Source organism: Eschrichtius robustus, chromosome 1, assembly GCF_028021215.1.
Source record: "Eschrichtius robustus isolate mEscRob2 chromosome 1, mEscRob2.pri, whole genome shotgun sequence".
Taxonomy (NCBI): domain Eukaryota; kingdom Metazoa; phylum Chordata; class Mammalia; order Artiodactyla; family Eschrichtiidae; genus Eschrichtius; species Eschrichtius robustus.
In genome coordinates this window covers 67805506-67821358 of record NC_090824.1, presented here as the reverse complement: position 1 = coordinate 67821358, position 15853 = coordinate 67805506, and the positions used below count along the sequence as shown (strand labels likewise).

Sequence of the window (15853 nt, the reverse complement as noted above, 5' to 3'; positions counted from 1 at the left end):
AGATATTTCATATAAGTGGGATTATACAATATCTGACCTTTTGTTTCTGGCCTATTTTACTTAGTATGTTTTTGAGGTTCATCCATGTTGTCGCATAAATCAGTACTACATATTTTTTAATAGCGGAATAATATTCTATTGTATGGATATACCACATTTTGTATACCTGTTAATCAGTTGACAGACAAATGAGTTGTTTCTGTTTTTTAGCTATAGTGAATAGTGCTGTTATGAACATCTTTGTACAAGTTTTTGTTTGAATACCTGTTTTCAAATCTTTTCAGTAAGTACAGGTTTCCCCAGCCATCTGAAAGTAGAACATTCCTGTGGAACCTTTTGTAGGCTGAAATGGCATAGAGTGAAGAAGTAATTATCTTTTTTTATAAAGGTGAAAATCTTTTTTTTGATTTCTTTGGTTAGCAAAAACAGGTATTAATATAGGTCTTTTGTAGAAGTGAAGTGGCTAAAGGGAACTTTTGACAAGTGGGGAATACCTGTACCTAGTGTGATTGTTGGGTGATGTGGCAACTCTCTGATGTGTTGAACAACTGCCAAACTGTTGGTCCATAGTAGCTGTACCATTTTACATTCCCATTAGCAATGTATGAGGGTTCCAATTTCTCCATATCCTTTGCAGTGCTTATTTTAAAAAATTATCATCACCTTAGCAGGCATCAAGTGGTATTCTCATTGTTGTTTTCATTTGCATATCCCTAAGGAGTAATGATGTTGAGCAGTTTTTCATGTGCTTGTTGACCATTTAAGTATTTTCTTTGGAGAAATGTCTATTCAGATCCTTTCCCTATCTTTAAGTTCTGTTATTTGTCTTTTTGTTGTTGAGTTCTAAGAGTTTCTTACATATTCTGGATATTAGATCCTTATCAAGTATATGATTTTCAAATATTTTCTTCCATTTTGGGGATTGTGTTTTCACTGTCTTGATTACGTAGTCCAATTTATTTATTTATTTATTTGCTGCTATGATTTTGGTGTCATACATAAGGAACCGTTGCCAAATCCAAGGTCGTGAAGATTTACATAATACTATGTTTTCTTTTAAGATTTTTATAGTTTTGGCTCTTACTTACTAAATCTTGAATCCATTTTGAGTTAATTTTTGTATCTAGTGTGAGGTAGAGGTCCAACTTTATTCCTTTACATGAGGCTACCCAATTGTCACAGCACCATTTGCTGAGGAGACTATTCTTTCTCCATTCAATGGTTTTGACATCCTTGTTGAAAATTAATTGATCATATATGTATGCGTTTATTTCTTGACTCTTAACTTTTTCTCTATGTTTTTCCTTATGCCAGTCCCATCCCACCTTTTTTAAATTACTGTAGCTTTGTAGTAAGTTTTCAAATTGGGAAGTATGATTCATTCAACTTTTTCTTTTTGCATTGTTTTGACTATTCAAGGTCCCTTGTAATTTCTTATGAATTTTAGGATCAGGTTTTCCATTTCTACAAAAATGGCCATTGGATTTTGATAAGAATTACACTGAATCTGTAGATTGCTTTGGGGAGTATGGCCATCTTAACAATATTAAGTCTTTCAACCATGAACAGAGTTCTTTCCATTTATTTGGGTTCTTTAATTTCTTTTTGCAATATTTAATGGCTTTCAGTGTACAAATCTTGCACCTCTTTGTTACATCTATTCCTAAGTAGTTCATTCTTTTTGATGGTATTGTAAATGAAATGGATTTCTTAATTTTCTTTATGGATTGTTCTTTGCTATCGTGTAGAAATTTGTCTGATTTTTTTGTGTGTTCACCTTGTGTCCTGCCACTTTGCTGAATTTGTTTATTAACTCACAGTGTTTTATGAATTCATTAGGATTTCCTGCATATAAGATCATGGCTTCTGCAAGAAGAGCTACTTCTTGCTTTCAGTTTGGATGCTTTTTATTTCTTTTCTTGCCTAATTGTTCTGGCTAGAACTTCTAGTACAATGTTGAATAGATATGGTGAGAGTGAACATCATTGTTTTGCTCTGGATCTTATGTGGAAAGTTTCCAGTTTTTCACCATTGAGTTTGATGTCAGCTGGGTTTTTCAAAGATGCTCTTTATCATGCTGAGGAAGTTGCCTTCTATTCCTAGATTGATGAGTATTTTTTATCATGAAAGAGTGTTGGATTTTGTCAAATGACTAGTCTAGCTAAAGGTTTGTCAATTTAGTTGATCTTTTTAAGGAACCAACTTTTGATTTTACTCTCTTGTTTTTCTTTTCTTTACATTTATCTCCACTCTAATCTTTATGAATTCTTTCCTTCTACTAGGTTTGGTTTTAGTTTGCTCTTCTTTTTCTAGCTCCTTGAGGTATAAAGTTAAGTTATTGTTTTGGGATCTTCTTTTTCAGTGTCTGCATTACAGACATAAATTTCCCTCTGATCACTTTTTGCTGTATACTGTAGATTTTTAGTATGTTATGTTCTCATTTTCATCGGTCTCTAAGTATTTTCTAATTTCCCTGTGGTTTCTTCTTCCCTCTTTTGCTTGTTTAAGATTGTGTTGTTTTATCCCTACATTTTTGAGAATTTTTCAGTGTTCCTTCTTTCATTTGCTTGTTGGCCATGTCCTATTTCTTTTCTGAAGTGTATGTTCAACTCCCAAGCTCATTTTTTGAGGCCAACATTACCCTGATACCAAAGCCAGCTAAAGACACTACAAGAAAAGCGAACTATAGGCCAATATCCCTGATGAGTATAGATGCAGAAATTCTCAGCAAAACACCAGCAAACTAAATTCAGCAGCACATTAGAAGGATCATACATCATGACCAACCAGGATTTATCCCTGTGTGCACACTAATGGAAGGAGAAATAAAAATCAAAGTCATCTCAAAAGGTGCAGGAAAACGTTTAACAAAATTTAACATCCCTTCATGATAAAAATTCTCAACAAATTGGGTATAGAAGGGATGTACCTCAACATTATAAGGGCCGTACATGACAAGCCCACAGCTAACATCATACTCAACGGTAAAAGGTTGAAAACTTTTCCTGTAAGATCAGGAACAAGATAGGGTACCCACTCTCTCCACTCCTATTCAGTATAGTACTGGAAGTCCTAGCCGGGGCAGTCAGGCAAGAAAAAGTTATATCCATGAGAAAAAGAAAGTTTTTATCCATGTCGGAAAAGAAAGTTTATATCCATGTCGGAAAAGAGGAAGTAAAAATGTCTGTTTGCAGAGGACATGATCTTATTTATTGAAAATCCTAAGGATCCCACCAAAAAAACTGTAAGAACAGCCATGCAGCTAGAATGAGAGGGAGTTTGGCTTACTTTATTGTGTTAGTTATCTATTGCTGTGTAACAAATCACTCCAAAACTTGGTGCCTTAAAACAACAGACATTTATTATCTGACAGTTTCTGTGGGTCAGAAATTCGGGAGCAGCTTAGCTGTGTGGTCTGCCTTAGGGTCTCCCATGAAGTTGCTCTCAGGCTGTCAGCCAGGCTGCAGTCTTATGAAGGCCTGAGTGGGGCTGGACAATTTACTTCTAAAACGGCTCACTCGTATGATGTGGGTAAATGCCTCAGTTCTTTGCCAAGCAGACCTCTCCAAGCAGCACCTTAAAAGAAAGCCTTTATGACGTGGCAGCCAGTTTCCACCAGTGCAGGTGATCCATGACAGAGAGCAAGGAGAAAGTCATGATGCCTTTTATAACCTGGTTACACTTTGTCATTTCTGCCAGGCTTTTTAGTGGAAGTTACTAAGCATAGCCACAGTCAAGGAGAAGGAAATCAGGCTCCACATTTTGAAGGGGGAGGAGTATCAAACTGAGTGTCACTGACCAAGTGGAGGTAAGCAGTGCAAGAGACTCAGAATACCTCTTGATAGCGGCTTCCTGGAGCTCTTCATTAAATTGTTAATGATTTCTCAAGGAAGGGGGGAATGCTTTGATATTATTTCTAAGACCAAGACTGTTGTTAAGACTTGGGCTGTTATTGAGATATATACTTACCTAGCATTGTTTTCCTCCTTCCACTTAGGAAGTCTTAAAATTCATGTACTGGAAAGAAAACAAATGATAAAATCCAACTAAAAATATGTGAATTTTTTTTTTTCTGAAGTTTTGGTTTGGAGACTGTTGATTGAAATAAAGAAATTCATCACCAGGATTTAGCAACAAAAGTTTTATTTTGGATGCTGTGGATTAGTAAGAAAGCTGATGTGAACCAGTCAAAAATATGAATTTTGTAATATCTTTAGAACATTATCCGATTCGGGGATAACTTTTTTTTTCTTTTAATTTATTTATTTAATTTATTTATTTTTGGCTGCAATGGGTCTTTGTTGCCGTGCGCGGGCTTTCTCTAGTTGTGGAGAGCGGGGGCTACTCTTCATCGTGGTGTGTGGGCTTCTCATTGCGGTGGCTTCTCTTGTTGCGGAGCACAGGCTCTAGGCGCGTGGGCTCAGTAGTTGTGGCTCTCGGGCTCTAGAGCGCAGGCTCAATAGTTGTGGGGCACGGGCTTAGTTGCTCCAGGGTATGTGGGATCTTCCCAGACCAGGGCTTGAACCCGCGTCCCCTGCATTGGCAGGCGGACTCCTCACCACTACGCTACCAGGGAAGCCCTCAGGGGTAACTTTTAATTTGATGTAATCTTTTTTATTTTAATAATTTATTTATATTTTTGGCTGCGTTGGGTCTTCGTTGCGGTGCGTGGGCTTCTCACTGTGATGGCCTCCTCCACTGCAGAGCACAGGCTCCAGGCGCACGGGCTTCAGCAGTTGCAGCACTCAGGCTTCAGCAGTTGCAGCACGCAGGCTTCAGCAGTTGTAGCACGCAGGCCCAGCAGCTGTGGCTCGCGGGCTCCAGAGCGCAGGCTGAGCAGCTGTGGCACATGGGCCCAGCCACTCCACGGCACGTGGGAGCCTCCCAGACCAGGGCCTGAACCTGAGTCCCCTGCACTGGCAGGGGGACTCCCAACCACTGCGCCACCAGGGAAGTCCCTAATTTGATATAATCTTAAACTTAGAAAAAAGTTATATGAATAGTAAAAGGAACTCCTATATACCCTTTAAACAGGTTCACCAATTATTTATGTTTTGTGACATTTGCCTTATTCTTTCACCTCTCCTAGCCTAGTCAGCCTAAAACCACCAGGGATAAATCTGTAGTCTGATAAAATTAGGTTTGTTGACTCATTGCAATGAGAGAGGTCGCAGACCCGAGGAACCACAAGACTTCGCACCAAGCAAAGGGTAAAATAGATTTCTTATAACATATTGGAGAAGGGTGGCATTGACGTGAAATTTAAATGAAGTAGTGTTTTAATGGGGTCAAAGCGAAGCCAAGGCTGTGTGTAAAAGAGTCAACATCAGATCTGAGCTACGAAGTGGGCCTAGGGTGTTTCCTTGAAAACTACAAAAGTAAGAGGAGGACTGTTGTGTTCAGAAAGCTCTTATCTGTAGTTCTGTACCTCCGTTAGAAACCGAGATTTTTTCTCTCTATCAGAGTTGCTTACTTAGATCCTCTTAGCAAAAGTAGGATATTTCAGAAAGTTTACTTAAGTCCCTTCTAGTCATCTTCCCACTTGAGAGACAAACACTGTTCTAATATTTTTCATGATAGATTAGTTTTGCCTGTCCTAGAACTTCATATGAATGGAATGATGTGGATAAGAATAGTGTACAGTTTCTTTCACTTAGCATAATATTTATAAGATTCATCTGTTTTGTTGCATCCTGCAGCACTTGTTACCTTTTCATTGCTAAGTAGTATTGCATTTTATTAATATACTTCAATTTTTTAATCCATTTTCCTGTTGATAGACTTCTAGGCTGCCAGTTTTGGAGTATCATGAAGGTGGCTACTATGAACTTTTTTGTATAAAGTTTTTTGTCTATATGTTTTTTATTTCTCTTGGATGTATACCTGGGTGTGAAATTCCTACATCAAAGGCTAAGTTCATGGGCATATATGTTTAACTTCTATGAAACTACTAAAACTTTTCAAAATGATTATTCCATTTTGATTATTGTTGATTATTCACATCAACAGTTTATGAGAGTTCCCCAGTTGTTTCATATCCTGTCCAATGTTTGGTGTTGATAGTCTTTTTAATCTTAGCCATTATTACAGGTATAAAGTAGTCTTTCATAGTGGTTTTAATTTTTGTCATCTTAACTACCAGTGATGTTGAGCATCTTTTCATTTGTTTATTGGCCATTTGTATATTTTCCTTCATGAAGTGTCTGTTCATGTCTTTTGCCCATTTCTTTAAATGTTTGCTTTATATTATTGTAGGAGTTCTTTATGTATTCTGGGTATAAGTCTTTGTCAGACACATCTTTTACAAATATTTTCTCCCAGTGTGTGGCATACATAATTCACTTTCTTAATGGTATCTTTTGATGAGTGGAAGCTTTTAGTTTTGATGAAGTATAATACATTACTTTTTCTTTTAAAACTTTTATAGTTTTAGCTTTTACAGTAAGGTCTATGATCCACTTGAAATTAATTTTTATTTATGGTGTAAAGTGTGAATCTCAAGGTTCATTTGTTTTCCATGTGGAGATCCATTTTTTTCCAGCATCATTTGTTGAAAAGACTTTTCTTTTTCTCACTGAATTGCTTTGGTACCTTTGTTAAAAATCAAGTGACTGGAAAAGTCTGGGTCTGTTTCTAGGCTCTTTATTTTTGTTCCATTGGTCTATGTGGAATACTGTATATTAATACACTTTGAAAAACTATATAGAATACTTATTAGATTGGTACAAATAGGAAAAACCTTTCCCGTTCATGTTTTGATAGCACTGGAGAGCTTTCGTATGATCATCTTGTAGCCAGTGATATTTGGAGGCTTTTCAGCATGGTACTCTATATATTCCTATGCTACTTTTTTTGTGACATGTGAGATTGATGTTCACTTTTATTCTCTTCTATTGTAAAGATGAGAAAACACTTGTGTAGTACAGAGTTCTGAGGCTAGTAAGTAAGAAACTTCAGGTACCTTTCTTTAAGTAGCATAGCTGTCTATACATATATTATAAAGATCTAGACAGAACTTCATTGCACTGTCCAACCAAGAGAGATGCCTTGGGTCCTTGTATTGATAGTTTGAAGGGAAAGAGGAGGAGAAGACAGAGCCACATAGAAATTGTGATTTCCTTATAAAGCAAAATTAGTCTATAACCGTGTAAGTTACCTATATTTTGGACCTCAATCATTATTCTGAATTACAGTAAACTTAAAAGTAAGCAGTAGTTGCAATTCATCTGCACAGGGGAGAGGGGTAAGAAATTAGAAGCTGGAGAGATTGGATCTCAAATATAAATCTGTGTTGTTGGGATACTAACTAAATATTATTTATAAGTTAAAATGTTTATGTTTACTCTAGGTGAAGGACTGTTATCGTGTGTTTATGGAATTTTCTGCAATAGATTTGTGAAACTGCTAGAAATTAGAAAGTGTAGGTCTCTTTGTTCCTGGTATGTCCTGCAGTCCTGGCTCCTTTCCACTAAATGCCAGTAGTCATCTTAATCTTTTTGGTAACTAAAAAACATTCCCTCTAATTTCAACACTGTCCCCAGAATTTACCACCCTTGTTGAGAATTACTGGTCTTAGATTTGGAAAGGTGAGAAAATTAAGTACTAGAGTAAAAAATGATGCAACGTATTTGTAATCATACACTGACTAAATCTAATTAAAATGGATAATTTGAGAATTTTAAAATTAAAATGGCTGATTGTATATTCTTATTTTTCCTAGTAAAATGAATGAAAGTAAGCCTGGAGGCTCACAGAATCCCAGTAAGTAACCATATTTAAAACATTTTCAAATTTAATTTAAAATGTTAAGATATTTTACTCTTGCTTTTTTATTACAATGAATCTTTTTAGACTGGTACTCAAACAATAGGAATGAATTTCCTGATATTCTTAGTTCATGTTTCTGTATACTAAAATATAATGTTGTGTGTATTCATTTCAACAAAAATCTGCTAGAAAAGGATAATTTGCCAAATATTATTTGTATTCTCTATGTGTATTTATCAAGTATGGTTTGTATCTGAATAAAACAGTATTACTTATTTAATAAATATGATTTTTTTACCTTTTTGTGTGATTTTTCTTCTTACAAAAGATAAAATGCAGATGAGAACAATTTAAACAACGTATGAAAGTTTAACGTGAAAAGGAAAACTTGCCTATTAGCGCCCACAACAGCCTCCTCAAACAGATGTAGACCTTTGCTTTTAGTTGTTTTCTTCATTTATTAGTTATAAACAGTACATATTAATTAGCTACTATGGAAGATGAAAATTTTAAATTGTTACTTTATACTCCTTTGCCACTACTTCTCCCTGATCTACCCTTTATAAAATTTATTTTTTGATTCCCTCTCAAAGTATTACACTTAAAACTCTGTATCTTGACTCTCACTTATAGAGTATCTGTTAACTCCATATCATGTTGGATAAGGAAATTTGTGCTCTTAAACCTCCTCTACTTTGCTTTCCTGCTTTTACCTACAGACTTCTATCAACTGTGCTAATAGTTCTGAAACTTAGTAATTCACGGACTACCTTCATATATTTGCCAAATGGAAATACGACCTATTACTGTTATTAATATTTTTCTTAAGATTGACTCAGTTTTTTACTTACATGAATGTGTTCATTTTATTATTGTAACATAACCAGTATCATTTGCTGGAGTATAGTAGAAGATGGTCTTAATAAATATAATGAAGTCAGAACAATTTTACTGAATTTTAAACATTAAAATTAAACAACAGCAAAGTACAAATAAAAAGAAAGGTAACCTGCATGTCTGAAACCTAGTCTGTTCTGTGTCCAAGGGTCTCGGTACTGGGCAAAGGGAGGAGGAGAACAGATGGAAAGCACAGGTCCACAGCATATAGCAGATGCAGCTCCATCCAGCATTCACCTTAAGGACTCCTCTTATGTAATCTCAGCTAATTCCTTGTATTCCTCTTCCTCTTGATAGCTGCATGCACACTTACAGCTGAAAGTATAGGCACTGGGGATGAAGAAGTTAAGGCGGGAGCTGCTGGTGTAAGATGTCCAGTAAACAAATGGCAATTTGCTGCAATTAATGTGGTCAGGTACTCTGTATGGGGGAGGAAGGGGAGCTGAAACCTTTTAAAAGATTGAGGGAAGGGCCTTTCAGTTATTGCTTATTAAGCTGGAGTGAGGGAGGACAAATATAGGGGGGATGTATCACAATATTAAGTATTAGCTCATGCTGTTTCTTTCCAGTCCTGCAATCTATTTTCTGAGTAGCCTGTTAAGAGATACAGTATATTTTCAACACATAACATCCATTCTTGATTACATGTATTAGTTAAGGTAAATAAGATTAGCTGCTGTAATAGGTAAACCCTGAAGTTTTAATGGTTAATACAGTAAACATTTATTACTGGTCATGTTACAGTTCAATGTGGAGTGGTTTGGGGAGATTGGACAGGTAGGGAGTTTCTGCTCCATGCAGTCATTTAGATTCACGTTCATTTCATCTTGTATTGGTTTGCCGCCTTGAGATGCTCAGAGTCTTTGCAGCTACTGATTTTCTTATTGTTTTATTAGTATGGTATTAGAAATTTGCTGAACAGGTAAATATCATAAGATAGAAAGGATTGGTAATTATAGTACTAACATTCAGTGCTATCTGTGTGCCATACCCTTTTAATTATATTGCTGTATACTCTCTCATTTAATCCTCATTAAGGCATAGTTTGAGGTAGGTGCTATTGTTGTCCTTATTTTTAAGATGAGGAACTGGAACGATAAAGTGTTTATGTGACTTGTTCAAGGTTACACAGCAAGAGTGTGGAGCCGAGTCTTAACTCAGATCTCCCTGACTCTACAATTTGCCTTTAAGAAATTTTTTTTATTATTGTGGTAAAATACATATAACATATCAATAGAATTCATCATTTTAACTATTTTGAAGGGTACGATTTGATGGCACTTCATACATTCACAGTGTTGTGCAACCGTTACCACTATCTAGTTCCAAAACATTATCTTTCCCCCAAAAGAAAACTCTATCCATTAGGCAGTCACTTCTCATTTCCCCTGTCCTCAACCCGTGGAGACTACCAGCCTGCTTTTTGTCTGTCTCTGTGGATTTACCTATTTTGGATAATGTAATCTATTGTATAAATGGAATCATATAATATGTGACCTTTTGTGCTTGTATTCTTTGACTTAGCATAATGTTTCTAGGCTCATCCGTGTTGTAGCATGTATCAGTATTTCATTGCTTTTTATAGCTGAAAGATACTCCATTGTATGGATATGGTATATTTTGTTTACCCATTCATCCATCCATTGATGGAAATTTGAGTTGTTTTCCTTTTTGGCAATTGTGAACAGTGCTAATGTGAACATTAGTGTACAAATATTTGAACATCTGTTTTTAATTCTTTGGTATTATATATACTCAGGAGTGGAATTGTTATATCACATGGTAACTGTGTTTAACTTTTTGAGGAACTGCTGACTATTTTCCAAAGTGGCTGTACCATTTTACATTTCAACTAGCAGTATATGAGGGTTCTGATTTCACCAGCTCCTTGCCAGCATTTGTTATTATCTGACATTTTTATTGTAGCCATCTTAGTGGGTGTGAAGTGGTATCTCATTGTGGGATTTGCATTTCCCTGATGACTGATGATATTAAGCATCTTTTAATGTGCTTATTGGCTATTTTATATCTTCTTTGGAGAAATGTTTATTCAGATCCTTTGTCCCGTTTTAAAATTGAGTTGTGTGTTTATTGTTGGGTTGTAATACTTATATACTCTGGACATTAGACCCTTAAAAGGTATATGATTTCCAAGTATATTTAACCATTCTGTAGATTATCTTTTCACTTTGTTGATAGTGTTCTTTGATGCACAAAAATTTTAAACTTTGATGAAGTCCAATTTATCTATTATTTTTAATTTTTTTTTTTAAAGATTGATTGATTGATTGATTGATTGATTGCTATGTTGGGTCTTCGTTTCTGTGCTAGGGCTTTCTCCAGTTGTGGCAAGTGGGGGCCACTCTTCATCGCGGTGCGCGGGCCTCTCACTATCGCGGCCTCTCTTGTTGCGGAGCACAGGCTCCAGATGCGCAGGCTCAGTAGTTGTGGCTCACGGGCCTAGTTGCTCCGCGGCATGTGGGATCCTCCCAGACCAGGGCTCGAACCCGTGTCCCCTGCATTAGCAGGCCGATTCCAACCACTGCACCACCAGGGAAGCCCCAATTTATCTATTATTACTTTTGCTTTTGGTGTCACGTGATATCTGAAAAACCATTCCCAAACCACGGTTTTGAAGATTTACCCCTGCATTTTCTTCTAAGAAAGAGTTTTATAGTTTTGGCTCTTATGTTTAAGTCTTTGATCTATTTTGAATTAATTTTTGTATAAGGTATGAGATAGGGATTTAATTTATTATCTTGCATGTGGCTATCCAATTGTCCCAGCCCCATTTGTTAAAGAGTCTGTTCTTTCCCCATGGAATGATCTTGGAATACTTGTTCAAAATTAATTGACCATAGATGTATGGTCATTCTGGATTCTTTTCCATTGATCTATATGTCTATCTGTATGTCATTACCACACTTGATTTCTGTAGCTTTGTTATAAGTTTTGAGTCTTCTCTCTTTGTCTAGCTAAAGGTTTGCCAGTTTTGTTGACCTTTTCAAAGAACCAACTTTGTTTATATTTATTCTATTGTTTTCCTATTCTCTATGTCATTTATCTCTGTTCTAATCTTTATTATTTCCTTTCTTCTGCTAGTTTTGGGTTTAGTTTGTTCTTTTTCTGGTTCTTTAAGGTTAAAATAAAGTCATTGATTTGGGATCTTTCCTTTTTCATATAGGCTTGTTATATGAGTCTACAAGCCTAAAGATCAGCCAGAGGTGAAAGCTTGGAGTTTCTAGGGTCATTTCTGAGCATGCATCCAGTCCTGGGCATGTGGTGTCCTTCTAGATTCCCTGGTATATTTGGGAGCTTTTCAAAGCCCTTATTTTCCTATGTATCTTCCTTTTCCAGACTCTTCTTTCCTAGCCTTTTTGGTCTGTGACCTGCTTACCCTGTCTGTTATCCTTTGCTTCAAGCTGCTGCCTCTAGTATATTTGTCTTAAATGTTTTTGACAGTCAGACTCCAGCCCTGAGAAAGTTCTGAGGCAGGTGAAACAAGGGCAGGCATCTGAGCCGGTCCCTTGGGGAGCCACCATACAGGTCAGAACACACAATCACATTTCTTTGACAAGGTCCATATTACCTCCTCTTAGACAATCCACACCAGGAACATGGGCCTAAGGAACAATACACATTGAACATGGGCCTAAGGCCATTGCCCAGCTGGAGAGTGGGGGATGGTTGGCAGGTAAGTTAAAATGCCACAAATCTCTCATCAAATTTTGGCAGCTTGTTTCTTTATTAAGCATTCTTTTGATTATTTTAAGTTTTTAAATCAGATTTCAGATTTTCTGAAAAGTTAATTCTGATGGTTTTGGCAGCATAACCAAATGCACAACCAGCATTTGGCAGGTTTTATTGCTTTAGAGAGATGGCGGAGTTTCAGAGTTTCCTAATGGGTTGTTTTCAATGAGTTGCCATTTTAACAACACACTGGGATTCATCATTAAAGATTAATGAAAAAAATGTAAAGCCACATTATTGTTTTAGAAGTACGTATTGGAAGTTTTACTTTACTGATAACAATATAAAGTGATTTGCTCTCTCAAAAAGAATTGAACACATCAATTGAGAGAAGCACCAATTCCATAGGGTTTTTTTTTGTTTTTGTTTAAAATATTTTTATATCTATTACTTTTTTCACTGTTAGCGTGTGTTTTCTGTCGAAAAAATGATGACTGTCCTATTAAATATGGAGAAAAGAAAACTAATGAGAAATGGAATCTCACTGTACATTACTATTGTTTGGTGAGTATAATTTTTAATTAAATCCTAGCAATCTGATATTCTTCTAAAGAAGAGAATTCGATCCTGATGGCTGGTTTCTGAGAAATGGATAAGTCATTTAACTTTTCTGGATCTCCTTTTGCTTATATGTAAAAATAAGATTTTTCATTTATCAAATTCTAAGATTCTGAAATTACTTGGTACGTAGAAATACCTGTCATCATTACTTGCTTATTTTTGTCTAACCCTTTAGGGCCTCAGTGGAAAAAAGGAGAAAATGGTTAGGTCTCTAAGGGAGTTGTTCATTTTACTACTTTGTTTTCATTGTTGCTAGTGATAAATCTCAGAAAAGACTTGTTTGAAGGCTTAAGAAGTAAAAGAAAAGTATTTTATTTCACAGAGAACCTGGAAAGAAAAGTTCTGACTAAAGGTAATAAATATTTGTGTAAAAGGAAATAGGTTAATTTATGTGTCACTCAGAAGAAAGAAAAATTGATGTCATATTGAGAATTAGTCTCTCATTTGTTCCGCATTCCCTCTACCAACTTCTCACCTCACTGAATCTGCCTTAAGATATTAGTGGCACCATGAGCACATGCAGCATTTCTTGGCTCTTGTATTAGTTATATATTGCTGCTTAACTAATTATCCTGAAATTTAGCAGCTTAAGCAACATTTATTATCTCAAATGGTTTCTTTTTTTTAATTTTTATTTTTATAGTTGAGTTACAATGTTGTGTTAGTTTCTGCTGTACAGCAAAGTGAATCAGTTATACATATACATATATTCACTCTTTTTTAGATTCTTTCCCCATATAGGTCATTACAGAGTATTGAGTAGAGTTCTCTGTGCTATGTGGTAGGTTCTTATTATCTATTTTATATATAGTAGTGTGTATGTGTCAATCCCAATCTCCCAATTTAGCCCTCCCTCCCCCCCACTTCCCCCTTGGTAACCATAAGTTTGTTTTCTACATCTGTGACTATTTCTGTTCTCAAATGGTTTCTGAAGGACGGGAATCTGGTATTGGCTGAGCTGGGTGGTTCTGGCTCAGGGTCTCTCATGAGGATGCAATTGAGATGTCAGCCATGGTTCAGTCATCTGAAAGCTTGACTGGGCTGGAGTATCCATCTCCAGTGGCTCACTCACGTGGCTTTTGGCCTCAGTTCCTCCTAACTGTTGGCAGAAGGTCTCAGTTCCGTACTTCCTGGGCTATAGGGCTGCTCACAGCACGACATCTGCCTTCTCCCAGAGGAAGTGATAAAAGAGAGAGACAGAGGGATAGATATACACCAAGATGGAACCATATGACCTAGTTTTTACAGTTGCATACCACTGTTACTTTTGCTTTATTCTGTTAGAGGTGAGTCGTTAATTCTAGCCCACACTTAAGGGGAAGGAATTAGTTCCCACCACTTTAAGGAAGGAGTATCAACAAATTTGTGGACATATTTTTATACCCGCAACAGCATCCATGTTAAAACTCTTTAGATGCTTCCTTGAGAAATCATCTAACATAAATTCTTGGTGGTTCTCTAAAATTTGTAGACTGGTCTAGGAACCTACCTACTTTGTACCAAGATTTAAGGGACCATGAAGTTGACATTCCAAATGTATTTGTAAGTTAGAGCCTTATAGTTTGCATCACAAAAGAAAACCTTTTCATTTTTCTAAAGAGTGTATTTTACTTTTTATGTAGTAGAGTTAGGAGAACTATTTTATTAGTCAGTGGGCTATTTTTTCATAATTCTTACGTAACATATATCACTTTTGGGTTTTTTTAAGGATATATTATACTGATTAAAATAAAACTCTGATCACACATCTGAAGTATGTTGGAGTTATTTAATATGCTTAAGTTGGTCATATCAAAATTTCCCTTATTTATTAATGAGTATATTAATCCTGGAACATACTGACCCTAGGCTCAACACTTATAAGATTCTATTTCATTGTGAACACGGAAGTATAGTAATGTTATAAATGGTAATGGAATGTTAGAGCTGAAAGAGACTTGGAAACAACCTAGTCTGTTGTTTTTATTTCTGTGTTTAGTGTCAGAAACATTAAATTACTTGCCTAGGCTTTCAGAAAGTTGAACACAGAGCCTGGTTTGCAAAGTCAGGATTTCTTATTCACAGTCTCATGCTTTTTCTTGATTCATGTTCCTTTAACATATTTAAATTGAAGTTAAAACAGATTTTTCAAAATTCGTTTGCATTAACTACAATTCAGTAGATTCCCTATAAATATGCCTTTTATGATTCAGAATCCAGCGAGATTTCAAGTTAACCTGAAATATCACTGATAATTATCTCCATAGTATTCATTATTATTACATATACACCTTTAAGTATTTGCCACTTTTTTTTCCCCTAAAGCTTGATTATAAGTGTTTTTTGTTGTTTTTCTTCCTTTGTTTTTCTGTTATTTTCTGTAATACTTTTTAGAAACCAGTTTGGTTACATGAACTGTTAATATACAGTGTCTTCCAAATCAAAGAATGTGAGTAGCCTCTTACTTTGACCATGAAAAATAACTATTATAGGTAAGAGATACTTAAAATTTGAGTTGTTTTATGCCCATTTTTTATTGGAATATTATAGGTATATATTTTTTATTCCAAACTAGTTTCTTAGAGTTTATTTTCTAATTGAGAATATATTCATAGTTGATGTCAAGTGGAATTTGGCAGAGGGGTAAAGAAGAAGAAGGAGTTTATGGTTTTCTAATAGAAGATATCAGGAAAGAAGTGACTAGGGCTTCGAAACTGGTAAGTAAATTATTTTACTCATTACACCTAATACCATAAATATTGTCAATACTAAGGAAGTCTATTCTATCACTTTCTTTACTAGAAATCTGTTAGATATTGTTTTTACGTTCCAATGCTTATTTTTGTCAAATACATTAAATCTTAGAAGAACATTTTGCTAAACCAACCCTGGATAAGAT

The 15853-nt window shown here is 35.7% G+C and overlaps 1 protein-coding gene across 2 annotated transcripts in view; it reads left to right on the top strand.

Annotated features, from left to right (window-relative positions):
• The window catches only part of G2E3 (G2/M-phase specific E3 ubiquitin protein ligase), a 55404-nt gene that overhangs the window by 8740 nt on the left and 30811 nt on the right, over positions 1-15853 (top strand). The window contains exons 2-4 of one of the 2 annotated variants that reach the window (XM_068546651.1): positions 7721-7761; positions 12821-12918; positions 15570-15671. In XM_068546651.1, the coding sequence (XP_068402752.1) occupies positions 7721-7761; positions 12821-12918; positions 15570-15671 (241 nt within the window). The remainder of the gene's footprint in view (positions 1-7720; positions 7762-12820; positions 12919-15569; positions 15672-15853) is intronic. The other variant, XM_068546662.1, reaches the window with a different exon arrangement.